Raw genomic sequence first — 26,550 nt, 5'->3', positions numbered from 1 at the left:
GAAGGCCCAGTACCCAGGTGGCTCCTTGTTGCGGCGTCACAGAACAGCCGACCAAAGTGATGGATTTCAGGGGCCAGCGACAGCGAGGTCCAGGTCAGAGACCCGGTGGGCAGCCAGGCACGGAACCCGCCCAGGCCCTGCCCAGTCCCCGCCCCCCTCCCTTCCCGAGCAGTGATTGGCCAAGGCGGCCCCTCGTTGCTATGACGGCACCCCAGTGCTGCCACTGGCTCCACCTCCTCCCTTCCACCCCGCCCCTCTCTATTCCCGGGCGGTGATTGGTCGAGATGCCCTTCCCGTTGCTATGACAGTACGCAAAGGCTGCGAGTGGCTCCTCCCGCGCCGTCCGCCTCGCCAGTCCCAGCTCCCTATCGTCCGGGCCGGGAGGGAGGCGGGGCCGGCCGCGTCTCCATGGCGACGCGGGACGCAGCGGTGGAGGCGGTTGCTACCCACCTGCTCGAGGCGTTGCGGCTGGGATCCAGGCTGAGGCGAGACCATGTCGGACCTGGGCTCGGAGGAGTTGGAGGAGGAGGGAGAGAATGATATTGGGGTGAGAGCTCCTGATGAGAAGGGGCTTCCCGGGGTGCGCAGCGGCGGGGAAACGTCGAGGTTGGGTTTGGAGAGTGAGGAGGGGCAGAAGCCAGAGGTCTGAGCCACAGTTCCCCAGGAGGCCCCGGCAGGGACGAGGACCACGCCAGACACACCTACGTGCATCCTGGAAGCTGATGGTGAAAGGTGAAATGACATCTGGTTACCACATCCCGCCTCGTTATTCCCCCACCCCCATCCTGCCTCCCATTAAAGGCAAAGATTTCCCAGCAGAAGGCTTTGGAAGTTTCCTCCTCCCTGTGTTAATTCCCATCGAGGCAGTTTTCTTAGATGAGCAGATCATCCCACGTTGCCATACTGCCCTTGAACAAGTCATTTCTGTAGCTGAGATTTGCTCTCCCGGCATTTGGATGCATGGAGGAAAGTTGCTTCCTGGCAGACTCCAAGAAATGCTGAGGAGGCCCTGGGCTCAGAAGAGGGTTCCTGAAGGTATTACCTTATAGGTGTATCCTCACATGTGCTTTCTTCAGTCCCTTCTGAACTGACCTAGGTCTTTGGAGTTATTTCCTGCCTTAGGCAGCAGAGAGGAGAAAGAGCTGCACACCCAGCTTGTGAGCTGGGCTCTGTGTGGGAATATTTCTACCACCCAGAAAGCAGTTCCTCCCTACTCCATAGGGTGACCTCTCCATGGCTGACAGGTAGGGAACCTCAGCCGCTCTACTTTCAGAATTAACTGAAAAATCTAGCCACTCTGCAGTGGTGCTGTCAGTGCCTGCCCAGACCTTTTTGCTAGCTCTGGGCACTCATCTCCCAGCTTCTGCCTGATTTGCTGCTCAGCTACCACTTCTGTGCACTGGAACTACCTGCCCAGTATGGAGAGCCAGAAGTGCCTGAAATTCACATCCAGCCAGACAGCCAGTAGCTAGTGCAAGAAGCAGGACAAAGTCTGCAGTGCAATTGATGCCCCTAGAGTGCCTGCTGGATTAGGCCAAGTCTGGGACTTCACCTGCAATGGCATCCTTCCTTAGCTGCCTGCCCTTTCATGTCTTCTTCCCTGCCCTCTTTACTACTTTCTCCCAGGAGAGCACTGAAAAAAATCAGGCCAGGTGCAGTGGCTCACGCCTGTAATCCTAGCACTCTGGGAGGTCGAGGCGGGTGGATTGCCTGAGCTCAGGAGTTCGAAACCAGCCTGGGCAACACGGTGAAACCCTGTGTCTACTAAAATACAAAAAATTAGCTGGACGTGGTGGCAGGCACCTGTTACAATCCCAGCTATTTGGGAGGCTGAGGCAGGAGAATGGCTTGAACCCGGGAGGCAGAGGTTGCAGTGAGCCGAGATCACGCCACTGCACTCCAGCCTCGGCGACAGAGCAAGACTCCGTCTCAAAAAAAAAAAATCGCTTGTTCAGGGTCTGCCTCTAGGTGAGCCCAACCTGTAACACTTGCACAGACAAACAAACTTTCTAGTTTATCTCCTCAAATGACCCCACTGAATTTGTAACTTTTTACTGCCTATAATTTTTAGGTTCAGATCACATTTGGGGTCATTTTAAAGGATTTCTCTCTCATTCAGCCACCCCAGAAGCTCAGTGTTGGATGTATTGGGAAGCCTCTTGGATGGAAGGAGGGGACTTTTATACATTTTGATGTAAACTAACCCTGAAACAAATCTGTAAGGTCACCGATTTTTACCTTATATTCTAGGCAGGAATTAGTGGGCCAAACAGTGCTAGAAAAGGGAAAGAATTGAACAGATGTTTATTTCTAAAGTCCTCATTGTAGTGTGTCAGTACTTGTGTTATAATAAGATTATATACATCAATTCCATTTTTAATAAATTTTATTATGTATATTTAAGAAATACAGTGTGATATGAGATACCTGTGTTAAATCATTACTGGATGCTTTCAGCATGTTATTATTTACTACATTCACTCTACACCCATGTATTAGGTGGTAAGGAATGTTTATTTTCTGAAGGATAGGAAAATTGCAAGCTTTGGTTACATTTTTTATTGATTTACTTTTAAGATAGACACATAATTGAGCTGGCATGGTGGCTCATACCTGTAATTCCAGAACTTTGGAAGGCCAAGGTGGGAGGATCGCTTGAGTCCAGGAGTTTGAGACCAGCCAGGGCAATATAGTGAGACCTTGTCTCTACAAAAAAAAATTAAAAATTAGCTGGGAATGGTGGAGCATGCCTGTAGTCCCAGCTATCAGGAGGCTGAGGTGGGAGGATCACTTGAGCCTGGGAGGCAGAGGTTGCAGTGAGCTGAGATTGTGCCAACTCCAGCCTTGGCAACAGTGAGGCCCTGTCTCAACAAAAACAAAAACAAAAACAAACCATAGATAGATATGTAATTATTGCAGCATTGGGTCATGAGTGTTTGAACCTTAAGTCTCTCGCTAGGGATTTCAAAAATAAGATAAACTTAATCGACAAGAGAGCCCTGTGTACTCCTCAGTGCCCTCCTACCTGTCCCTTCCATCAGATATTCCTTGCAGGGCAAAGGTCTCTTCAGGCCACACCCCACCCCAGGGATCATTTGAGGAAAGAGTTGCTTCTCTCAGGGCATTTGCCTTTGAAATCGTGGATTACTGAAGGAAGCAAATGGGGAGGTATTTTTGTGTGGAACTATTCTACCTGCAAGTGCTATTTCAAGCATGTTCCTCCTAAAAACACAGCTTAGAGTATCTAGCATTTTTCACAAATTGGTTAACCTTGTTTACAGGGTAAAGGATTATCACAGTGATTGCAAGCTCCTTGCTGGAGGGAGGGAATGAGGCTTCCACCCTGGACATGTGCTGGGGTGTGGCTTTGGACCAGTGCCTCATCTAGCCCAGGCGTGGTTACCTACCTCAACTGTAAGGTGGGAAAGGTGGGACAATTGAGTATAGTGCCAAGGATTTAGTATAGTGGGATGATTCAAGGGTATGATATTTATAAAATGCTTAGCATCTGGTTAGCGCATAATGAATGGTAGCTGTAATTGTGTCAATTTTCATTACCCAGGAATATGAGGGGGCTCGGAATGAGGCAGGCGAAAGGCACGGACGCGGGAAGGCGCGGCTACCTAATGGGGACACCTATGAAGGGAGCTACGAATTTGGTAAAAGACATGGCCAGGTCAGAACCGTTGACTTGACTGGATGGTTTTCTCTATTTAATGCTCTGTTAGTAAATGCTACATTCAGCAATGACATGAATGATATAATCAATGTGTTTCAGGGGACCTACAAATTTAAAAATGGTGCTCGATATGTCGGAGAATATTTTAGAAATAAAAAGCACGGTCAAGGCACTTTTATATATCCAGATGGATCCAGATATGAAGGTAAAATGTTATCACTAAGCAGATTTTTGTGTTGCAGAAGTTTGTTTTTGTTTCTTTATGATTGAACTTGTCTGTGAATACTGACATGTATGAGAAAGCTGAAAGTGCTCCAGATTAGTCATTCGACGAACAGATTGTGTTACTATATTCACAGGATTGACGCAGAAACATGAAAGCCTTGTAATTAATTAACTCACTAATGAATCTGTAGTGGGAAATCTGTCCCTGTGGCCAGCATGTCCATGTTCTGGGAGCAGACAAAAGGGAGGCTGCTGGGTGGATGCAGGCCTCGGAGCTGGTGGACCCGCAGCTTCAACTGCTCTGCGGCATTCATCTTCCTGAACCTGTCTTTGTATTTTCCATTTCTGACCAACCCTGCGTCTGACGATGTGTTATTTCTTTAGATCAAGTGTTTCCTTACTTCAGGGCTTCCTGTCTGGGAGTCGTCCTGCCTCGTTAAACTGACTTTTCCTATCTGTGCCGTAATTCCTTACAGGCCAACGTTATGTTTGAGGAGGATTCTTTTTCCTTTATTTCCAAGAGCCTCCCTGCCGCCCCTTGTGCCATTGTCACCTGGTGTGATCACACATTAGTGATATCCCAAACCTGAGAAGGGGGACAGGCAGGGAACGTGCTGTGAGTCTTCAGAAAGTGTATGCAAAATTCCGTGTTCTGGGCTTTTTGTTTTTTCCCTAGGAAGAAGGAAATTGTCTAGTTTTCTTCAGATTTCCAGAAAGATCTGTGGCCCTGTCCTTGTACTCTGGTGACAATAGGTGTGACCTTGCCTCAGCTTTCTCCTCTGTAGCATGGTGAGGCATCTGCAACCATGCCTGATCCATAGTGAGCGCTCAGTAACCGGCTAGGACTGTGAGGTACCACGTGTGACAGCATCACTTCTTAGTGAGGAGGACATATTCTTAGAAAGTGCAAGCTATAGTTGCTTGCTTTGCTCCTAGATAAAATAAGAACCAGTAGGTGGTTCTTATTTTAATAGATGTCAGTGATGATTCTGTCCAATTCTGAGACCATGATGGAGGGTGTTAATATCGTCCCTGTTAGACAGAATTTGTTTTGTTTTGTTTCATAAATCCCAGAAGGCTTGCTCTATAAGAAGCACCATCTGCTTTTTAAATCAACTTTAAACAATTTAATTTGGGGCTTAATTTAACTCTTTCCAAATTCTTATGCACCTAATCTCATTCTTGTCCCTTTTGATTTTAGTGTAGATATCGATATGATTTGAACAACACACACACACGAAGATATTTAGAATAAGGGATTTAAGGAATTTTGAATATGAAGGTTTAAAAGGGGTAACTGTTTCTCTGACACCAAATGCATGGATTTTCCATGCTATGGACTTCTCCAGTCTTCTGTGCACACCAGCTGAGTTTCCAATGATGCAACTCCGTTCTGACGCCACCCAGAGTTAGCACAGACCCCACAGGTTAAGGGCTCAGTTTCCAAGACTGCCCCACTTCAGATGTCAACATCAAGTTGTGGATCCCTAGGGTACCCATGCTTCTATCTGACTCAGCTACAAATTGGGGGTTCCTACAACACCCTACTCAGGTTTGATACGTGCCATAGTGGCTCATAGGACTAAGGAAAACACTTTACTTAGGTTTACTGGTTTACTGTAAAGAAAACTATAAAGAATATGGATGAACAGCCAGATGCAGAGGTACACAGGGAAAGGCCTCGAAGGTTCCCAAGCATAGGAGCTTCTGTCCTTGTGGAGGTGGCATGCACCATCCTCCTGGCTCATGATAGGTTTACCATCCCAGAAGCTCATCAAATCTTGCTCAAGAGTTTTTATAGAGCTTAATCTCCAGCCCCTTCCTTCTTCTTTCCCAGAGTTGGTGGGTGGGGCTGGAGGTTCCAACCTTCTTATCACTTGGTCTTTCTGGTGTTCAGTCCCATCTTCAGGCCATCCTGAGCCTCATTTGCATAAGTTCAGGTGTGGTCAAAAGAGTCTCATTTTGACTGACAAAAACATTTCTATCAGTCAGGAAATTTCAAGGGTTTTAGGAGCTCTGTGCTGGGAACCATGAATAAAGACCAATATTTCTTTATTATGCCACGCTAACATATAAAGCTCATCTGGTAACAGTTGGGATTTTGGATTCTCCAGATGGCTTTGTATCTTAAAGGGCGCAAGGTATAGCCACTACCCAGAGACTTACTCTTTGACAAAAGCTTAAATAAATATCTTACTTCACTAAGGCAGTAATGGAAACTGAGGTCAGATTGTAACATAGTAAGCCAATACTCTTCCAATCACAAAATCTCAGTTAATGTGTGACTGAGTTATGCATAACAGTGTATCTTGGCTGGCTGCCATCACAATGGGCCAGAATGGTTTTGTGCAGGTCAGTGTGTTCAACGTCCGAACCCTGTGGCATAAAGCCCAGTACCCTACCTGTCTCCCAGATAGTCAGACAAGTCCAATTAGGGAGTCCAGGAACCAGCAGAGGCTACAGTGCTGCAGGAGAGGAGCGGGGAGACAGTCCTGGGTGGTGGGTGACTTGGATACAGGCAGGAAGGCAGAGGTTTTTAGGGGTAGTGGGAGATGAGATGGAGGGGAGGGTGGGTGCCAGATGTTGGGGAGGCCTGGACCCCATGTACTGATTCTGAGGGTTGGGGGTTTAGGGCCAGCTGAGGACTCTGAGGTTAAGAAGGAGAAGAAGCATCGCTGTTCCCTGCTGGCCTTGTTACCTGTCAAACAGAACTCATCAAAACACAGAAGTTTAATAATGACATTGTGGAGAAACGAGAATGATATGATAACTTGAAGCTGGGTTTTTTGGAAGCTCTCAAATGGCAGGAGCTGGAAAAATGAGCACTTGACTCTTGGGATGCTTGTGGAGAAGAAAGCATGGCGTTAGAATCAGACAGACTCCAATTTTCATTTCAGTCTTGCTACCCACCAGCTGTGGGACCTTAGGCGATGCATACAGTCTCTCTCTTTTCAGGTTCTGCATCTGTAAAACCATATTTCAGCTATTACACATACCAAATGCTGTGGCAAGTGCACAGAACCCTGCCCAGGGTCTGACACTGCATGTTTCCCCATAAGTGTGGGCTTCTTCTCTCCTGTGTTTGACTTACCCAGCAGTGTAGGGAGCCAGCTTGGCAAGACCATGGGCCAGCATGGCACACCAGTGACCAACCAGCATTTGAGGTGGGAGGAGCATCTTGGAGAGCTTCTCATTTTAAATTGTCTTCAATCCCAAGTGCCAGACACACTGCTCTACCTGAGGAGCACCCAGCTCCACACCATCCAACTGACCCACCAACCAGCCAATCAAACAGCCAACCAGTCACCCAACCAGTCAACTGAGTAGCCAACCAACCAACCAGCCAACCAACCAATTATCCAACGAACCATCTAACCAACCAACCAACTAGCCAGCCAGCCAACCAACCAACCAACCAACCAGCCAAGCAAACAGCCAACAAACCAACCAACCAGCCAACTGACTAGCCAACCACCCAGCCAACCAATTAACTACCCAACCAGCCAGTTAACCAACCAACCAACCAACCAATCGGTTAATCAACTAACCAACCAACCAACCAGCCAGCCAACCAACCAGCCAACCAGTTAACCAACCAACCAATCAACCAACCAACCAATCGGTTAACCAACTAACCAATCAACCAACAAGCCAGCCAACCAACCAGCCAACCAGTTAACCAACCAACCAACCAACCAACCACCAACCAACCAGTTAACCAATCAACCAACCAACCAACCAACTGTGGGAGTTACTCCTGAAGAGAAATATAGTTGGAAAAAACCTCAGTTGACAAGGTCAAGAATGATCAGAAAGTATAGGATTGGGGTAGAAAGACTTTTAAAAAAAATTAAGTGCAAATTTAAAGCCATGATAATAAAGTTTATAAATGTCATTCACCTCAAAAAAGGAAACTTGACTCATAGCTGTTAGAGATGTGCCTCAGCAGGTGACTTTTCTCTGAATTACCTTCTCCTTTTGTGCAGGGTCCCTGTGGTGGCATTACAAAATGCTGGGCAGAGCCTCTTAACAGGTTTTTTAAGTAGATTGGGACTTTAAAAAATTTTGCTCACAGTCCTCATGGTACAAAATTTAGTGTCTTTTGCAACATTATTGTTCTCTTTTATTTTTGAAAATTTTCTGCAAAATATATAATATATTTTTCTTGCAATGACACCCTGGAGACCCTCTGACATGGCCAAGAGAGAAGGGATATAATAATGTTGTTGTGATCTTTTGTTGGGAAGAAACCAAATGATGTACCTGTTTCAGCTGAGGTCTCTGTGCCCCGGGGCTGTGCTGGAACCACCTCATAATAGCTCACAAAAACTAATTCTGTGCATCTCTTCCCAGCTCCATGTGTAGCTTGAAATTGGCCACAGTGTGAGTATTTACACCACAGAAACTGGCAAATGCTACAGATCCAGGCACATCACTGCCCCTTAAGATCCAGACAAATCCCTCTAGGTATCTGCACATCCTCGTGGTTACTTTAGGTTCAGGGACCTGAAGTTTTTTTTACCGAATTATCTCAATTTGGGGATCTTCATCTCTCTTGTTCATGTTGTTCCTGTCACACATCACATCATGGGGCCCTAGTCCTCTTCCTTAATTGTCAGCGGTTGCTACCTTCCCTCTCTCCATGAATTTTTGGGAAGCCTGCTCTTTTCTGAATGACTACCCACTTTTTGAAGCTGTGCCATGTAGCTTTTTGTGCTGCCTTCCCTGTCCTCGGCTGCTGCTCAGGTGCCAACCTCCCATCCCCAGGCTGGTGCTGGCGCCCTGGGGACATGCACTGTCCTTTGTACAGCTGTTTGTTCGTCTCACAAAGTGCACAAGACATTGTAGGTGCTGAGTAAATACTGCAATGATTGAGGAAATAAATATGTAGAAATTCCTTCTGTAGGTAAATTTTGGGGTTATTCACATAAACAAATATTGCTTGAATAATTAGCATTTTCTTAGCTTATTGGGTATTCTTTATCTTCATGTGGAAGTAGGTCCAGTTTTTGTGTAAGCCAGAAGCTTATATACATTTTGGGAACCCTCTTTAAGAAAAAGAAAATATAAAGTTGGTATAAAAGTGAATTTTCATTTGTAATGATAAATCAAAATAAGTTAGAAATTTAAGAATACCGCAAACATCACAGAATCTAAGCAGCCTGAGTTTTAATGTCTGACATACTTCTAGAATAGCTTTTCTCTACCTTTTGTTAGCGAATACTCTTTGAATGCTTCTCCATATGGCAACCATTTTGTAATGTTTTCTATAGAGAGAATAGAAATATAATTCCTTCTTTTCTCTTTGATCAATAAGTTGATCAACACTTGCTTTTTATTATTCATAGTCTCAAAACATATCATTTAGCTTAATGACTTGGTGTAATATGCACGTTTTTAAGAGATGTCTCCTTTGGGAGACCTCTGTTAAGTTTCTTTCATATGTGAGTTGTAAGATTTGAGGACATTTTGAGTTTTCTAGTGCAGGGATTCATACTGTGGTTGACAATAGTAGTTTGCAGTTGTCTGCATTGTGGAGTGGTATTATGAGTTTTATGATATCCTTGCCAATTTCAGTACTTCCTACCAAGCCTCTAAGGACTTAGCAGAAGCCTGTATGGAGGTAAGGAGGTGAGGGAAGAGTTCAAGCAGAGGCATGGCTCAGCCACGGCATGGCACCGGCGGATGGAGCTACTGTGCAGCTGGGGTTAGGGTGGCACGTTGGAGCCAGATAACTGGGTGGGAGAGAGACTGAAATGCTGGCAGGTGGCTGAGGATAGACGATCAAGCCCTAGAGTGGTTGCTGGATCACTAAACATTTGCAAGGTAAATGAAGTGTGGTGTTAGGATCACTGGCAATGGGTCAGACAACCCTGGTTTGTCTGCCTCCTTGTTGCGTCTTCATGGTGCTTCTGACTAACCTGTGAATTGTGCTTGTTAGTACATGCAGGTGGCCGTGGCCCACATCCACACACCTCACTCTACCTGTACCCCGTGAACGCCTGACTCAGCCCTCCCTTAGCCCACTCTCCACCGTGGCTCAGCACCCATGCCATCTGGCACAAAAGGAAGAGGGGTGGAGGGACATTACAGTGGAAACAGATAGCAGCCTTGGTCGGTGCTGTTAAAAGTCTCTCTTCTGCAGGGTTTCCTGAGCAGAAGGGGCCTGTGTGTGCATGAGGCCCCGAATGTAGCTTCATTTGCTTCACAACACATCCACCTCTGCCATGGTTAACAGTTTGAAGACATGGTACAGGGCATCGATCCCTTCTTCTCACCTGGGCTTGCCTTTGTGTTGTTCCTTTCAGGAGAGTGGGCGAACGACCAGAGGCACGGCCACGGTGTATACTACTACGTCAATAACGACACCTACACCGGAGAGTGGTTTAGTCACCAAAGGTTCGGCTTCTATCTTGAGTCTTATGGGATTTGCTTATGTAGTGAGAACATGATGCCTGCAGATTGTTTACACTTACTAAGGAACAGAATCATAATGAAAGCCCAGTTACCAACTCTGCCAGGCAGGTCCAATCTTCCTATGGCTTTGAGGCAAGGATGCCTTTCTGTGCAGGTGTAGACTCAAGTAACTGATATCTGTACCTCAGTTGGGGCTGAGCACATGAGTCTTTCACCCAAGAGCCCTAGGGGAACCTGAACCAGAAGAGCCACTGGGGAACCTGATCTGCAGCTCCCACTAGCTCTGCCTCTTCCCTGGGGAAAGCAGCCGACACACAGAGGCTTGCCTCTGTCCAGCCGGCCTGTCCTCTGTGCCTCTGGCAATGTCCTGTGCTTGGGGAACACTGAGCAGGGGGCACCTTCTGACTGGACACAGATACAGAAGCTACATCGCTCCTGAGCCTGCATCAGCCTGGGCCCCCCTCAATGTCAATGTCTGTGTTTTAAACCTGGGAGATTTTTCACTGTGCTGAAACAAAATACCACGTTCCCCTTGTCTTAACCAGGCACGGGCAAGGCACCTATTTATACGCGGAGACGGGCAGTAAGTATGTTGGCACCTGGGTGAACGGACAGCAGGAGGGCGCGGCCGAGCTCATTCACCTGAACCACAGGTACCAGGGCAAGTTCTTGAACAAAAATGTAAGTCCATGGGAAGTGACATTTGACAATAAAGTACAAAATAACCCCCTCTGGCAGCCTGTGCAAATGTGTGACCGGAGAATACTAAAAACTCAGAGAAAACTGAGTCCAGCCTATTCAAATGTGGGGAACAAGACAGCTGTGCCATTCTCTGAGCCTCTGGTACCCACAGAGGACAGAACTGGGGGGAGGGAGGGTTTGGCCCATTTCTCTGGGTCTCAGTACAAACTCCCACTGTCTTTCAGCGGGGACCTGTTGCATTGTTATAGAACACGTGGGGGCATCGGGCATAGAACATGTGTGTATTCCTTCTCATCGGTAAATCAGATACCAAATATCTGTTTCCTGCAATTGAGCACGGAGGGGTTTGTGTTTTGTTTCTCTGGAAGGGGTGGTGTGCCATCCCTGGGGAGGAAGACCCCCAGCTCCCTCCTCGTGCTGCAGGCTAGCCTGCATGCTCCTAGTCGTGGTGGGAATTGAGGCTTCCGAGGACCCAGCCCTGGGTCTGGAGGCTGGCCAGCTTCGCACCCACGGGGGGCCGTTTCTGCTCGGAAGACTTGGTGGATCCTCTTGCCCTTCTTGTACAGAGAGACCTTGAATAATTCAGAAGCTAATACTCAGGCCGTTGTGGCAGCTTTGATCAGGGGTTGAGCAGAAACTTTCCCTGAAGAGAGAATTTGCGAGCAAATTGGTGGTGTTAGAAGTTGACAGAGGGAATGTTTAGCTGATTTTATGAAGTCTCTTCAGACTCTCTTAGAACCCAGTTTTCATTTATATATAATTCATGCCCTAACCGCAGATTTTACTTTTAGTCTTCATTAAAACAGCACATTCCCCTCAAACCCACACGTTGTTTATATAATTCCCAGCAAATTTTTATGGGTCTTTTTGGAGGAGATGGGAAGGTGGTTGCAGAGGAAGGGAATTTGATGAAAATGAATCTGGAAGAATCAATCAGCTTGTCCAGCCTAAACCAGTCTGAAAAACCAGGGTAAAAATGGAGGCTTTGTTTTGCTAGTTAGTAAAAAACTTTAAATTATACAAATAATACACAAGTACATTTCAATTGTAAAGCATTTAAACACTAGGATCCTGTCCCACTGCCCTGGGCCCAATCCTTCTGTGCTATTTCTGTGTGTCATGTAAATACATTCTAATACAGTCATCTGACACAGAATTTGGGGGTTTTAATTACATAATTAGGATCATACTGTATCGGGATACAAAAATATACATAAAGATACATCTTTGTCATTTTGCACATTTGAAACTATTAGGTAGGTTAGATAATGGAATTGTGAAACCTTTGAGGATTGGCATTTAAAATCACAATCGGTAGTGCCCATTTTCCTAAAAAGTGGTGTCAGTTAATACTCTTGCCAATAGAATATGAGTCTCTTTGGCATATATTCTCATCAACATTGGATATTCTCAGTCTTTAATATTGTTTTTGTTTTTTTCCAATCTTATGGGTAAAAAATGTCATCTCATTGTTTTAATGTGTACTTCCCTGATTACTAGTGCGTCAAACATCTTGTCACCCGTTTATTGCTGGTTTGTGTGTCTTCCTCAGAAAATTCCCTGTACATGTCCTTGTGGACAAGTTATCAGTACTACAAAGCTTCAATAATTAAAACAGTATGATACAAGGATGCACACACACACACACACACACACACACACACATACACACCGATGAAGCAAATTAGAAAGTCTAGAGAAAGGTTCTAGTACATAAAATAATTTCACACACAATCAGGATGTCAAATTAATAAAGGGATGATGGGAGGAATCAAGACATAGTGCTAGGAACTCTTGGTAATTATTTGGGAGGAAAATAATAGTTTTGCCTTCACACAGATGAAGATACTTTCCAGAAGAAGTAAAGACTTAAGTGTACCCTAGGAAATCTAGAAAAAAATGTCAATGAATATTGACGTTGAAATGAGGAAAGATAACTTTCTAAACAGAAATAGAAAGGAAAAACCAGTAAGTTTAGCTTCATAAAAATAACTTCTTATAGATTAGAAAATGCTGTAAAGAAAATCTAAGAGATGACTGTCAAATGGGGAGAGAATATTTGCAACGTTTAATATATAAAGTGTTTTATCAATCAATGTGATTTAAATGGCTAAAAATCTTGAAAAAAATGCAGGGTTACTAACAACTGAAATGAAGTGAATTAAAATTGTAAGACCCCATTGTTTTATATAAAAAAACATGTAAAAATAGAAAATTTTTACACTCCTAAAATCAAGAGTTTGAGGATCTGGGACTCTTAAGTGCAGTTGTGGGAATGAAGTGATCAGAGCCTCATCTAATCAAAATACATATATGCTTTTGTCCAGAAATTCTGAGAATTTAAGAACGGTATCAAAAGTGTACGTAAAGTTGTAACTCAGAGTATGTTTACCGGAGCGTTCTTTGTAAAAAACAAAACAAAAAAAAAAGCAAAATCAGTATCCCAAATACTAACAATAGTAACTGAGTAAAATAGGTTACAATCCATAGATGAAATAAAATACCAGGTGGCAACTGGTGTTAGGAAAGAATATTTGTAAATATGAGAAGTAGTTCATGCCCTATTTCTCAGTAAAAATAGAGTGTGAGTTAGTATGTACAATTATGATCAGATTTTTATTTAACAATGTATACTAGAAGCAAAGTTACAAAGAATGCATCAACATATTAGTAGTAGTTCCATCTCTAGCTAGTTTGCCTGTGGATACTGACTCACTGAGGTTTTCTGAAAATGAATACAGCACTTTTATAAAAAAGTAAAATGTGGTTAAAGTTTTCAAAAGTAAACAAAACAGGGCACATACTTCCCAGTTCCATTAGCCATGAGTTCATAAAAGCATTCTTTAATCCATGTTAGACTTTACCCAATTTTGTGATTTGAGGTGGGTATTGTGGTGGTGACATTTTTATTTTGTATTTTCTGCTGGGTGTTGACATTTAAGAATGGTTTCTCTTTGCTCGCAGCCTGTTGGCCCTGGAAAGTATATATTTGATGTTGGGTGTGAACAACATGGTGAATATCGTTTAACAGATATGGTAAGTTGCAAAGCATGTATGGGGTTTTTACATTAACAGGCAAGTAGCTGCTCAAAACTATTGATCCTACAAGGTTGGAGGTGATTTGCCTAAAAGTTCTGCCAACTCTTAGGAACTTTCCCATTTTCATTTTCCTTGGTTGCATGTGTTAGTACAGAACTAAATTGCCAGAAGCAAACAATATCATTTCCCAGTTATTGCAGAACTCTAGACTTTGTTGATAGATACCGTTTTTGTCAATAGAAACTAATCCTGGCTGGGCACAATGGCTCACGCCTGTAATCCCAGCACTTTGGGAGGCCGAAGTGGGTGGATTGCTTGAGGTCAGGAGTTCGAGACCAGACTGGCCAACATGATGAAACCCTGTCTCCGCTAAAAATACAAAAATTAGCTGGGCATAGTGGTGTATGCCTGTAATCCCAGCTACTCAGGAAGCTGAGGCAGGAGAATCGCTTGAACCTGGGCGGCGGAGTTTGCAGTGAGTCAAGATCACACCACTGCATTCCAGCCTGGGTGACAGAGTGAGACTCTGTCTCAAAAACAAACAAACAAACAACAAATCAAAAACTAACCCTGAGTGGGAGGGTTCTAAACAGTGTTAGGTCCCAGAAGTGACAAGTGAATCTGTAACTGGTGTTGCCACAGTTTGTCCAATGGCTGTTAGCTTGTCCAGTGTGCGGCATGCTCCTCTGAACGTGCCATTGGTAAGTCTTTCTCTCTTTTTTTCCTTTCCAATATCTAACATTAATATTAACACTACATTGGCATTCCCTGGTCGATAGTAAAGCTAGTCAGCGAATATTGCCATTACAAGGCATCGAGATATGTGTATGTGTGTTGAGGTGGGAATTTCTGTGTTCCTGTTCCTCTCATTATTAATGTCTGACCAATCCCTGTAGATAATTAGCAATTCAGTAACATTTCCTGACCCTGGTGCTGGTTTCGATCCTTTTGACTTATTTCTTTAGCTGAGGTCATTCTCATGGTAAGAAGTTTTGAGTTTTAAGGAGGAGTGTGAACCTGGCAGACACACGCGTGGACTCATGCTTTTGTTTGCTTTTTGGTCGCTGAAGTTTTCGAGGCATCCCTTCCTAGTGAGTTAAGAATATATTATTGTACACACAGTCTCCCATATCTGCATACTTCCTTTCTGAAGAAAGCTGGGGAACGGATCAGTGCCCTTTCAACCTGGGTTAGTCCTTTTTGTGCTGCTATAAAGGAATTCCTGAAGCTTGGTAGATTATAAAGAAGAGAGGTTTATTTGGTTTACGGTTCTGCAGGCCGTACAAGAAGCATGGCACCAGCAACCGCCTGGCCTCTGGGGAGGTCTCAGGAAGCTCCCGCTCATGATGGAAGGTGAAGGGGAGCTGGCACCATAGCTCAAAAGAGGAGGAAAAGAGAGGGGAGGAGGTGCCGGGAATTTTTTTTTTTGTAACAACCAGTTCTCGTGTGAACGAATAGAGCAAGAACTCACTCATCACCACAGGGAGGGCACCAAACCATTCATGAGGGATCCTCCCCCTTGACTCAAACACCTCCCACCAGGCCCCACCTCCAACCCTGGGGGTCACATTTCGACATGGGAATTGAAGGGGACAGACACCCAAACTGTGCTGCAACCTGAGCCGAGTCATCTCGTTTTGTTTTCTCGTTGCTGTGTCCCTCTTGAACCCCTTGGCATCACCCAGAGGCCCTGCTTTAAACCGACTCCTCGTCACCTTGGGGTTGGCTGTGAGGCTGGAGAAGGCCACCCTTGGTCACAGGAGGTAGACGTCACACTGCGGGGAGCTTGGAAGGCTGCGGGAGATCCTGTGCACGAGGGTCTGTCCTGCACCTGCTCCGTGCCGCCCACTGCTGTCTCTACCTAGTGCTCCATCCTTTCCCCCCAAGGGCCCTGGCCTGGAATCCTAAGTCTAAACTCATCACCAGTTTTTCAATTCAGTGCTCTCCACAGTTTTTTTTTTTTTTTACATGGAGTTTCGCTCTTGTTGCCCAGGCTAGAGTGCAATGGCGCGATCTCGGCTCACCGCAAACTCCACCTCCCGGTTTCAAGCGATTCTCCTGCCTTAGCCCCCCATCCCCGCGCCGAGTAGCTGGGATTACAGGCATGTGCCACCACGCCCAGCTAATTTTGTATTTTTAGTAGAGATGGGGTTTCTCCATTTTGGTCAGGCTGGTCTCAAACTGTCAACCTCAGATGATCCGCCTGCCTCAGCCTCCGAAAGTAGTGGAATTACAGGCGTGAGCCACCGTGCCCAGCCCTCCAGACAGTTTTATAAACTTTTCTCATTTTTCTTCCTAGAGTCTGTTAGATTCTAAAACCGAAGGGAGTCTTTGAATCTTTATCCCTTAACCTCCCATGATCGAGTGACTGTCCATGCTCCGTTGCTGCCTCCCGAGTGGCCGGAGTCTGGACATCCCCAGGGCACTCTCGGCCCTGACCTCAGCCACCCTTTTTTCCTGATTCCTGCTCCTGTGATGTTCTGCTTTCTGCACATCACTCTGGCCATGGTTATTTAGTTTCCCAAAGCAGCCCGTGGTTGCTTATGGTCCGCCTTCTTGGCTGTGACCAGAATCCTGTGTGGCCTCACAGTGCCCTGTCTTCTTTGCTTCTTCTCCTGCTTTGCTCCAGCTAAAAGGAACCACTGGCTAGGGGCAGGTCCCTAGCAAACCAGAAAATGAAATGGCCAAAATGCTTGATTTTGTTGCTAAGTATGAGGCCCTACCTCCTCTGAGCATGGATTCTCCATGCACCGCAGGGTGCTCTGGTCTGGGTGGACGGCAGCTTCCTATGAGTCAGCTGCATCTTACAAAACATAGAGGAATTTGACATACTGTCCTCCCCCGAGGTTCCACTCCATTTATGTGTGTGTGTGTGCAACCTCTTACACACATAGTCAGAAGCTTAAGAAAGACAGTCGGCTTTAGGATTCGATTGTGACAGGGATGTATTTAGTATTTTGCTGGGATTTCCATGGGGTTGGACACCTCTCACCTGTTCCCTGAAGGAACCTATTGGTTAAATAGATACATTGTCAGCACTGGTAATAACTGTTTAGGTTTACCGGTGATTGAGAAAGTTTTTAAATTTGTGCAGTGATAAAAATAAAGCCCATCTTATTAAGTGCTTTGCAGCTTTAGACTCTACTGGAAAAAGTTCCTAGAAGTCAGTATTTCAGGACGATGAGAGGAAGGTAGAAAGAGCATCAGTAACATCTAAGGGAGAATTACTGATATAAGCCCCAAGCCCTGTTGCTGTTTAGGAAAAACCACCCATGAAATAATGCAACAGCAACCTGAGGGCTTCGTCGAAGGCCACCCACTGTGCTGTGGGGATGGATTAGGAGGGTGGTGGAACAGAAGAGCCTCCGTGTTCTCTTTCCCTGCTAAGGGGATGTATACCCTCTAGAGTAGGGGTTGCCAAGCTGCAGCCTGTGGCTCACCCCCTGTTTCTTTTTAAATTATGGTTTTATATGTACATTTATAGAGTTTGAAATTTGCCATTTTAAAGCGTGCTTTCAATGGCATTCAGTACATTCAGTGTCGTGCAGCTGTGAGAATGATGCCTTTCTGGAACTTGTCCGTTATCCCAGACAGAAACTCTGTACCTCTGAAGCAACAGCTCCCCATTCAACCTCCCCCAGTCTCTGAGAGCCTTTAATCTACTTTCTTTCTCTGTGCATTTGCCTATTCTAGATGTTGCATATAAATGAATTCATTCCGTATTTGTCCTTTTGTGTATGGCTTCTTTTATTTAGCATGACGTTTTCAAGGTTCTTGCGTATCCGTTCGTCTGTTGATGGACAATTGAGTTGCTTCCACGTTTTAACTATTATGAACAATGCTGCAGTGAACATTGGTATACAAGCATCTGTTCGAATCTCTGTTTTCAGTTCCTTTGGTGACATACCGAGGGGTGGAATCGCCGGGTCATAGGGTGATGCTGTTTCACTTTTTGAAGAACTGCCAAATGTTTTCTACAGTAGTGGCAGCATTTTACATGCCCACCAGCAATGTAAGAGGGTTCCACCTCTTGGTTTCATACAGAAAGTTGAGCGTGGTCCCCAAACTAGCGCGGTCAGCTTCACCTGGGAATCTGTTAGGAATGCATTTTACATGCCCACCAGCAATGTAAGAGGGTTCCACCTCTTGGTTTCATACAGAAAGTTGAGCGTGGTCCCCAAACTAGCGCGGTCAGCTTCACCTGGGAATCTGTTAGGAATGCATTTTACATGCCCACCAGCAATGTAAGAGGGTTCCACCTCTTGGTTTCATACAGAAAGTTGAGCGTGGTCCCCAAACTAGCGCGGTCAGCTTCACCTGGGAATCTGTTAGGAATGCATTTTACATGCCCACCAGCAATGTAAGAGGGTTCCACCTCTTGGTTTCATACAGAAAGTTGAGCGTGGTCCCCAAACTAGCGCGGTCAGCTTCACCTGGGAATCTGTTAGGAATGCATTTTACATGCCCACCAGCAATGTAAGAGGGTTCCACCTCTTGGTTTCATACAGAAAGTTGAGCGTGGTCCCCAAACTAGCGCGGTCAGCTTCACCTGGGAATCTGTTAGGAATGCATTTTACATGCCCACCAGCAATGTAAGAGGGTTCCACCTCTTGGTTTCATACAGAAAGTTGAGCGTGGTCCCCAAACTAGCGCGGTCAGCTTCACCTGGGAATCTGTTAGGAATGCATTTTACATGCCCACCAGCAATGTAAGAGGGTTCCACCTCTTGGTTTCATACAGAAAGTTGAGCGTGGTCCCCAAACTAGCGCGGTCAGCTTCACCTGGGAATCTGTTAGGAATGCATTTTACATGCCCACCAGCAATGTAAGAGGGTTCCACCTCTTGGTTTCATACAGAAAGTTGAGCGTGGTCCCCAAACTAGCGCGGTCAGCTTCACCTGGGAATCTGTTAGGAATGCATTTTACATGCCCACCAGCAATGTAAGAGGGTTCCACCTCTTGGTTTCATACAGAAAGTTGAGCGTGGTCCCCAAACTAGCGCGGTCAGCTTCACCTGGGAATCTGTTAGGAATGCATTTTACATTCCCACCAGCAATGTAAGAGGGTTCCACCTCTTGGTTTCATACAGAAAGTTGAGCGTGGTCCCCAAACTAGCGCGGTCAGCTTCACCTGGGAATCTGTTAGGAATGCATTTTACATTCCCACCAGCAATGTAAGAGGGTTCCACCTCTTGGTTTCATACAGAAAGTTGAGCGTGGTCCCCAAACTAGCGCGGTCAGCTTCACCTGGGAATCTGTTAGGAATGCAGCTTCTTGGACGCTATCCCAGACCTGCTGCGTCTGAAGCTCTGGGGGTGGGGCTAGCAATCTGTCTTTTAGTGCTTTCTGGGTGATCCTGATCTAAGCCAAGTTTGAGGACCCCATCCTGCAGCACTGGTGTCAGCCTTCATGGGTGGCCACACTGGAGCACTCTGAGACCAAAATAGACAGCAATCGATGTCCCAGTGACTCAGTGAAAGAGGCAGGTGTCTGCCCCTCTCTGTCATCGGTATTATCACCTATGTGGCAGCAAAGTGTTCCATAGTCATAGTGCTGATGCTCAGATCTTTGGAATTTTGTGGTAGTCACAAAACTGAGAAGGAGGCAAATATGCTTGGCAAAATTGGCACATGTTGGCTGCTCACCATTGTCAGAATTTGTACATTTTTTTTTAGTACAAAGTGTTCCCCATTCAGACTTGATGAACTCTCATTCTGCTTTCCTTGAATTTTATTTTTCCCCATTGACACTAGCGCTTTCATGTTTATGCAAACCCATATCATATGGACATCTTAGGAACTTCTTAGGCCTAAGCCTAAAACATATGGATGTCTCTTTTATTATTTATATAAAGAATAATATAAATAATTGTGTTTCTACTAAGCTCAATAGACATACAATTATATAATATAAGAATTTTTTATATTAGAGTTGGAAAATGTGGCCGAACAATTGAAAAGACCACTTAATCCTGGCCACTCAGTTCTGGCCACGTAGTCCTGGCCATGTCTTAGCTATTGCAGGCGACTGCGACATGCTCATCTGAAAGCCTTTCATGGCGCCCATTATAAAGCTCGCCGGCCCAGCATTGTTCTGGAGACCTTATTTCTCACCCTGGCTCTTTCGAGATCTGTTCTCAACCCTGAGATTATACCACGGATAGTCGGCAACTGGTGTGATTCCTGACTGACATCCTAAAAAGGCTGAAACACAAGCCAAAACCTGTCTTTCAAAACCTGTCCTTCCTCCCTCACTTTTAATATTCCAGACCAAGATGACACAAATGTTGGTAAATGTACATTTTTGCACTTAAAATAGGAAAGAGGAGAAGAGGAAGAGGAGGAAGAATTAGTAACTGTTGTTCCAAAATGGAAAGCTACCAAAATCACGGAACTGGCCCTGTGGACACCAGCCCTCCCCAAGGAGCCGACCTCTGCGGACGGACCTGGCCAAGAGGGTCCAGGAGCTGAGAGTGTGGGGCACCCCCGGGCTGTGGGGTGGAGGGTGTGGGGTACCTTTGGGCTGTGGGATGGAGGGTGTGAGGTGCCTGTAGGCTGTGGGAGTTGTGGACATCCTGTTTTCAGGCCAGCTGTAGTTGGACTCTGAAAACCAGATGCTGGGTCAGTTGAGTGTGTGGGATGTTATTAGGGAGAGCCTTTGGGATTGGAGGACACTCCCGGGGAGCGGAGGGGAGAGGAAAGAAACAGGGTTGATTGGACAGAGGCAGAGGCGTGGCCTCCACAACCTTGTTTCATTCCGTGGGGAGCACTGTGGTGTCCCGGGGACCTTTATCCCCCCACCTAGGTCAGTGAGTGAATGTGGGTGTGACCCCGGGCTGGCACTGACAGCAGCAGGGGGGACAGTCATTCCCTGAAGGGTCCGCATGGTGCCTCCATGTCCAACCCAGTGGTCTTCCTGGAAGTCCTTAGTGTGCTGGGGAAAGTTGAAGGTGGCTACACCGGGTGAGATCCCTTCCATGACAAGCAGAGGAAAGCCAGCTCTGATTGGCTCCATGAAAGAATGCTCATGCTGCTAAGAATTTCTTGGCTCATGTGACTGGGAAGCTCGGGGACAGCCCACAGCATGGCTGGGCAGCCTCTGCTCTCTGTCCCAGCTCTCCTCTGTGCTGGCTCCTCTGGCTGGCACTCTCAGGAACCCCAGGGGACTTCTCTTTCTCAATAGTCTCATCCACACCCTCAGGAATGAAAGTTATCAGACCACCTGCTCCCATCCCTGAGCCACTGACTGCAGTGGGGCCTGGGTTGCTCCCCGGGCCAAACCTGGGCTGGGCTGGGTGGATGTTGAGATGGGGAACACGAGGTGCTGCCAGTGGGAGGGGGAGGGTGGGGGCTCGGCAGCCTCGGGGACAGCTGCCCTGCACAGGTCTGCAGGCTCCATTGTTCCCAGGAACTCAGGCTTCTGACCTGTGTTTTATCTCAGGTGCAGGAGAACCCGGGGAGGAGGCCCAGGCTCTGCTGGAGGGCTTTGAGGGTGAGACGGACATGAGGCCTGGAGATGAAGATGCAGACGTCCTCCGGGAGGAGAGCCGGGAGTATGACCAGGAGGAGTTCCGCTATGATGTGGACGAAGGTGAGGTCCCTGCGCAGGGAAGTGGGGCGAAGGCCTGCCCACAGGGGCCATGAACAGTGGGATTCCCCTTCCCTCCACCAAGGTCTGCCTTCAGCTGGGCTCCAAGGACTTGGGGAAGACTTAGGGGGCCCCCTGTGAGCCCTCACTGGAGCCATCGCAAAATATTACTCCCTTGCACCCTCCTGCAAGCTAGGCTGCAGTGGGAATGGCCTGGGTGTGCAGTGGTGCCCATGCTCTTTATCACAGGAGGACAACCCCCAGGCCAGAGAGCCCTGTCAGACATGCAAAGCCTGACATTCTTTTCTTGCGTGATATTTTTCTTTTTTCTTTTTTTCTTTTTTTTGAGACAGAGTCTTGCTCTGTCACCCAGGCTGGAGTACAGTGCTGCGATCTTGGCTCACTGCAACCTCTACCTCCCTGGTTCAAGCAATTCCCCTGCCTCAGCCTCCCAAGTAGCTGGGATTACAGGTGCATGCCACGATGCCCGGCCAATTTCTTTGTATTTTTAGTAGAGACAGGGTTTCACCATGTTGGACAGACTGATCTCAAACTCCTGACCTCATGCAGTATACCCACCTCGGCCTCCCAAAGTGCTGGGATTTGCATGATTTTTAGCAGGGCTGACTCACCGGAGTGTGGTTTAAGATGAGTGGTGTTGGGAACTAGCTCTTTTTAAATGGGTTTGGATATAAGATTAATCTAGAAACTTCTGCCTCTGCCACCTCATAGGGCAGGGATCTGACCTCAGTTCTGACTGACTGAAGCTTCGGGTTCCTGGAGTCTTTAAAAATCTTTCCCCAAGTGCTTGTGGGCACTTGCAGAAAGCCCGGAGAGAGGACTCTCTTCCCTTAATGCACTTTTCACATCTGACTGAAAGAGGGCATCATGGTTGTGAGGGAAAGGGCCATCTGGGAACAGCCTGGGCATGGTGGCCTCGGGCACAGGGTCTGCAGTCCCATTCCACTTAGTTTGTCTCTGTTGTAAATTGAGAATATACTTCCCATTCCTTTGAAAATAATACCTGAAATAATGAAATCACATAAAGCGTTTTCTCTTAGATGCTTGAAGCACGCATAGACTTTCGCGATCGGTAATTGCCCTGAGCGCTGTAGCGATGCAGTCAGTGAGGCGGTGCTGAGGCGCAACGTGGGGTCAGGTGGAAACCTGGCTTTGCAAGTGAGCATGGTCTCTGCTTCTCTGACTTGCACAGGGTGGACAGAGTGAGCCCCGGTGGGTAGGGGGTCCACAGGATTCTGTTAGGGCTGCGCGGCTAGAGTATGCACGGTGTCAGAGCAGCATCCAGCTGTGCCCACAGATGTCAATCCTGAGCCACATGGAGCACAGCTGGAGGGGGAGACACTGGGTTTGATAGGCAGTGTGGAAGTGAGGGGCTGGGCTCTCACCCTTCAATACCTAATGGGAAGCTGGAATAAAGGAATCAGTGAGTTCCCTGCAGTGACAGGGACGTGTTACCATCTACGCAGGAGAGGTAATGACTCACCTGGGGCAGGACCAGGATACTCTGGGTTAGCTGGGAGGGAGGTGGCAAGGAATGGGTGAAACCAGGAAGGAAATTCCAGGCAGAGAGCAGAGTCTGACAGCAGAAGAGTGGGAGGTAGAGAGGTGGCACCTTTCCCTTGGAACCGGATAGCCTTTGAACCTGATGCTGAGCCCAGTGGACGGGACCTCTGGGGGCCGTAGGGATTGCCTGTATCAGGCTTGCTTTCTGAGCTTCTCTGGGGCAATGAGGATGGGTACCCTGGATCCAGGCAAGGCAGGAGGCCCCAGAAACTTTGGTGGAGGAGATCATGGAGGGCATGGAGCAGGAGGAATCCTGAAAACCAGACTGGGAGAGGTGGGACCCAGTGGATGATGCCCAGTACCAGCGGGCGTCTGAGACTGTGGGTTCATGCACCAGCCTTGGACAGAGGGGACACCCCCTTAACTCAGTGGTTTTGGGGGCTCCAGGGGACATTTGCAATGTCTGGAGACTTGGGAGGATGGTGAGGGAGATGCTGCTGGCATCTTCGTGGGTGGAGGCCGGGGACGGTGCTGAATACCCTTCAGGGCACAGGACAGCCCCCAGCAAAGGGTCACCCAGGCCACAGTGTCAGGAGGGCCCTAAGTGAAAAGGGAGTAATACAAAATAGGCTTAGTTGGCAGAACATTTATCAAAATAATCCAAGTTCAACATGTATTCATCATGTATCCCACATTACATTGGAGACTTACCCTACTAATTTCTTCTTTAATATACCCAACAGTGAAAGTTATAGAGTTTAATTAATAATAAAAAATAACTCCACCTTTCACAAAACACTTAAATGTAGCATCTTATAAGAATGTGGCAAATTTCTGTTTTTTTTTTGAGGTGGTGTCCTGCTCTGTCGCCCAGGCTGGAGTGCAATGGCGCGATCTCAGCTCACTGAAACTTCTGCCACTAGGTTCAAGTGATTCTCTTGCCTCAGCCTCCCAAGTAGCTGGGTTTACAGGCATGTGCCACCACGCCCAGCTAATTTTTGTATTTTTAGTAGAGACAGGGTTTCACTATGTTGGTCGAGCTGGTCTTGAACTCCTGACCTCAAGTGATCCGCCTATCTTGGCCTCCCAAAGTGCTGGGATTACAGGCGTGAGCCGCTGTGCCCAGCCTGCTTTTCTTTTAATTAACAGCCAAGCAATTACATGTGTTATCCACAAAGCTGGCTGTTTTGGACAGGTGTGCAGGCATAAGAGGATTACTGATGTTACTGAGGATAGTCTTGTCTTAGCATTTACTTTGAGTATGTATTTTACTTATTTTGTTTCTAGTACCAAAAGAAAAAACTGTTGAAATGCATATGAGATTAAATTTAACATTCCATTTTTGACTGATGAATGCTTAATAGTTATAATAATTTTTTTTTGGCAAAAGATCTATTAGTGAATGAAGACTTTAAAAAATAGAACAAAGTAAATATGTGATATACTCATGCTTCTCTTTTCTTTTCAGGAAACATTAATTCTGAAGAAGAAGAAACTAGGCAGTCGGACCTCCAGGACTAAGTGAAGTGAGCCGAGAGGAGACTGTGTCATGAGAATGCTTCTGTTATTAGCCGGGCGCGGTGCTGTGTACATGTAGTCCCAGCAATTCGGGAGGCTGAGGCAGGAGGATCGCTTGAGTCTGGAAAGTTGCAGTTGCCGTGAGCCGAGACCCTCGCCACTGTACTCCAGCCCGGGTGACAGAGCGAGACCCTGTCTCAAAAAATGAACAAAAACAAAATCCTTCTGTCAGTTAACAATCTTTATTAGAGGATTTTTAGTCTTTCTTTCTCAGCTGCGTGTTAAGTTGGTTTACAATAGCAAATAAACCTCTTTATTATCCTTTCTTTCTGAAATAGCCTCTGCTTCAAGTTTTGTAAACTGAAGGTTACCAGGTGGTTTTGCCATGGCTTTTCAGTGGTGTCTTCTCCTTGGATAGAGAAAACTGTAGCTCTGTGGGAGACGGTGAATGGAAGTGTCGCTTCTGGCTGAGCTGGGAGAGTAATTCTGTACCCAAACCTCTTGCTCGGATTTCCCACAAGGGAGGTAGGAAGCACTTAGAACACGAGGATTGCCATATGCAACGCTCCTCACATGCAGCGTGATGGGTACACGGCTGGCTCGGCTAGGAGATCGCCCGCTGCCCTACAGGGCTTCCTCCCACTCCTTCCCCTCTCCATGTGGAGCCCAGGCCACTGTGGAGGCCCTGCAGGTGGCTGGGGAGAAGGGCCGCCCGCAGGCCAGGCTTTGGCCTGTTTTGCACAGGCTTCGGTTTCTTAGTGTGCTGGAGGCTGCCACCTGCACCTCGTTCACATTTCTGGAGGACTGTCTCAGACTCTGCTTCTCCTTTCTCTCCCCAGCGCCAGGCTGCCCCCTTCTTCCTGGGCAGGTAAGCGAGCACCTCCCAGGGGAGCCCGACTCCCCATCTTGCATGGCTCTGCTTCACGCACCCTCCCCTCCCCTGAGTTACTCTAGAGGGCAAGTGTCGTCAGTTCACCCCAAAATGTCCTTTCGAGTTGGTTTAACAAATGTCAAGGACATTTTCAGTTCATCCCTGACATCTTCAGTTCACCCTGAAACAGCTCACCCCAGACACTATCAGTTCACCCCAAAATGTCCTTTAGAGACGTAATCTGGGGGCTATGTCTCTAAACAGGGGGCATGTGGAGACAAAAGTGGCTCCTTCTTGGATGCTAACCCACCATGTTGACGTCTGCTCGGCCCCAGTCCCGTGAACACCTCTTGGTTTCCGCTTTATCTACAGTCTCTAGTGTAAGAACGTGTCAATCCTGACGTTACCGCACAAATTAGAGGCCATAGTGCACATGGCATTCTTGCTGTCCTGAAGGTTGCCTTTGTCTTGCTGGAGCGCGTATGCTCTTTCCCTGTGGTATATAAGCCCCGGGTCTGGGGAGTAACAGTGCAGAGAGTCACCTGTCCTGTGGCTGCCCAGGGCTACGCTTCCATGTGTGCGTTCCCCAATACATCAACCAATACTGACAAGCTGGATTTGTCTGCCTTCTCCTTTGGTTTCTTGGCTCCTTTGGCATTTGGGGACTACTTTGCATACATGGCCCTTTCATGGAACAGGGCCTCCTTAAGACAAAGCACACAAGCCCGGTGCGGTGGCATGAGCCTGTAGTCCCAGCTACACGAGAGGCTGCAGCTGGAGGACTGTTTGAGCCCAGGAGTTTGAGTCTAGCCTGGGCGAAATAGTGATACCCATCTCTAAAGAAATACTTTTTTTTTTTTTTTTTTTTTTTTAGATGGAGTTTTACTCTTGTTGCCCAGGCTGGGGTGTAATGATGTGATCTTGGCTCACTGCAACCTGTCCCAGGTTCAAATGTTGCTCCTGACTTAGCCTCCCGAGTAGCTGGGATTA

At 46.8% G+C, this 26,550-nt stretch overlaps 1 protein-coding gene across 1 annotated transcript; it reads left to right on the top strand.

The window, feature by feature from the left end:
- The first annotated feature begins 378 nt into the window (after positions 1-378).
- Positions 379-25,014, top strand: RSPH1 (radial spoke head component 1). Its single transcript, XM_007969185.3, has 9 exons — positions 379-547; positions 3,563-3,676; positions 3,779-3,884; positions 10,213-10,303; positions 10,867-11,002; positions 13,988-14,059; positions 20,379-20,532; positions 21,501-21,650; positions 24,640-25,014. Exons 1-9 carry the CDS (start codon positions 494-496, stop codon positions 24,690-24,692), a joined length of 930 nt encoding a protein of 309 aa, XP_007967376.2. The 5' UTR covers positions 379-493; the 3' UTR covers positions 24,693-25,014.
- Positions 25,015-26,550: the final 1,536 nt, after the last annotated feature.

Source organism: Chlorocebus sabaeus, chromosome 2 (genome assembly GCF_047675955.1).
Source record: "Chlorocebus sabaeus isolate Y175 chromosome 2, mChlSab1.0.hap1, whole genome shotgun sequence".
NCBI lineage: Eukaryota > Metazoa > Chordata > Mammalia > Primates > Cercopithecidae > Chlorocebus > Chlorocebus sabaeus.
The sequence above is the reverse complement of the archived record's forward strand: the minus strand, read 5'-3'. Positions and strand labels throughout refer to the sequence as shown.

What these genes read in the sequence shown, in the direction of transcription:
- RSPH1 (XM_007969185.3), top strand. Translation starts at nt 494, where the DNA reads ATGTCGGACCTGGGCTCGGAGGAGTTGGAGGAGGAGGGAGAGAATGAT. An exon ending in AGGGAGAGAATGATATTGGG is followed by an intron (nt 548 to 3,562) that starts GTGAGAGCTCCT and finishes TTCATTACCCAG; the next exon opens with GAATATGAGGGGGCTCGGAA. An exon ending in AGATGGATCCAGATATGAAG is followed by an intron (nt 3,885 to 10,212) that starts GTAAAATGTTAT and finishes TGTTCCTTTCAG; the next exon opens with GAGAGTGGGCGAACGACCAG.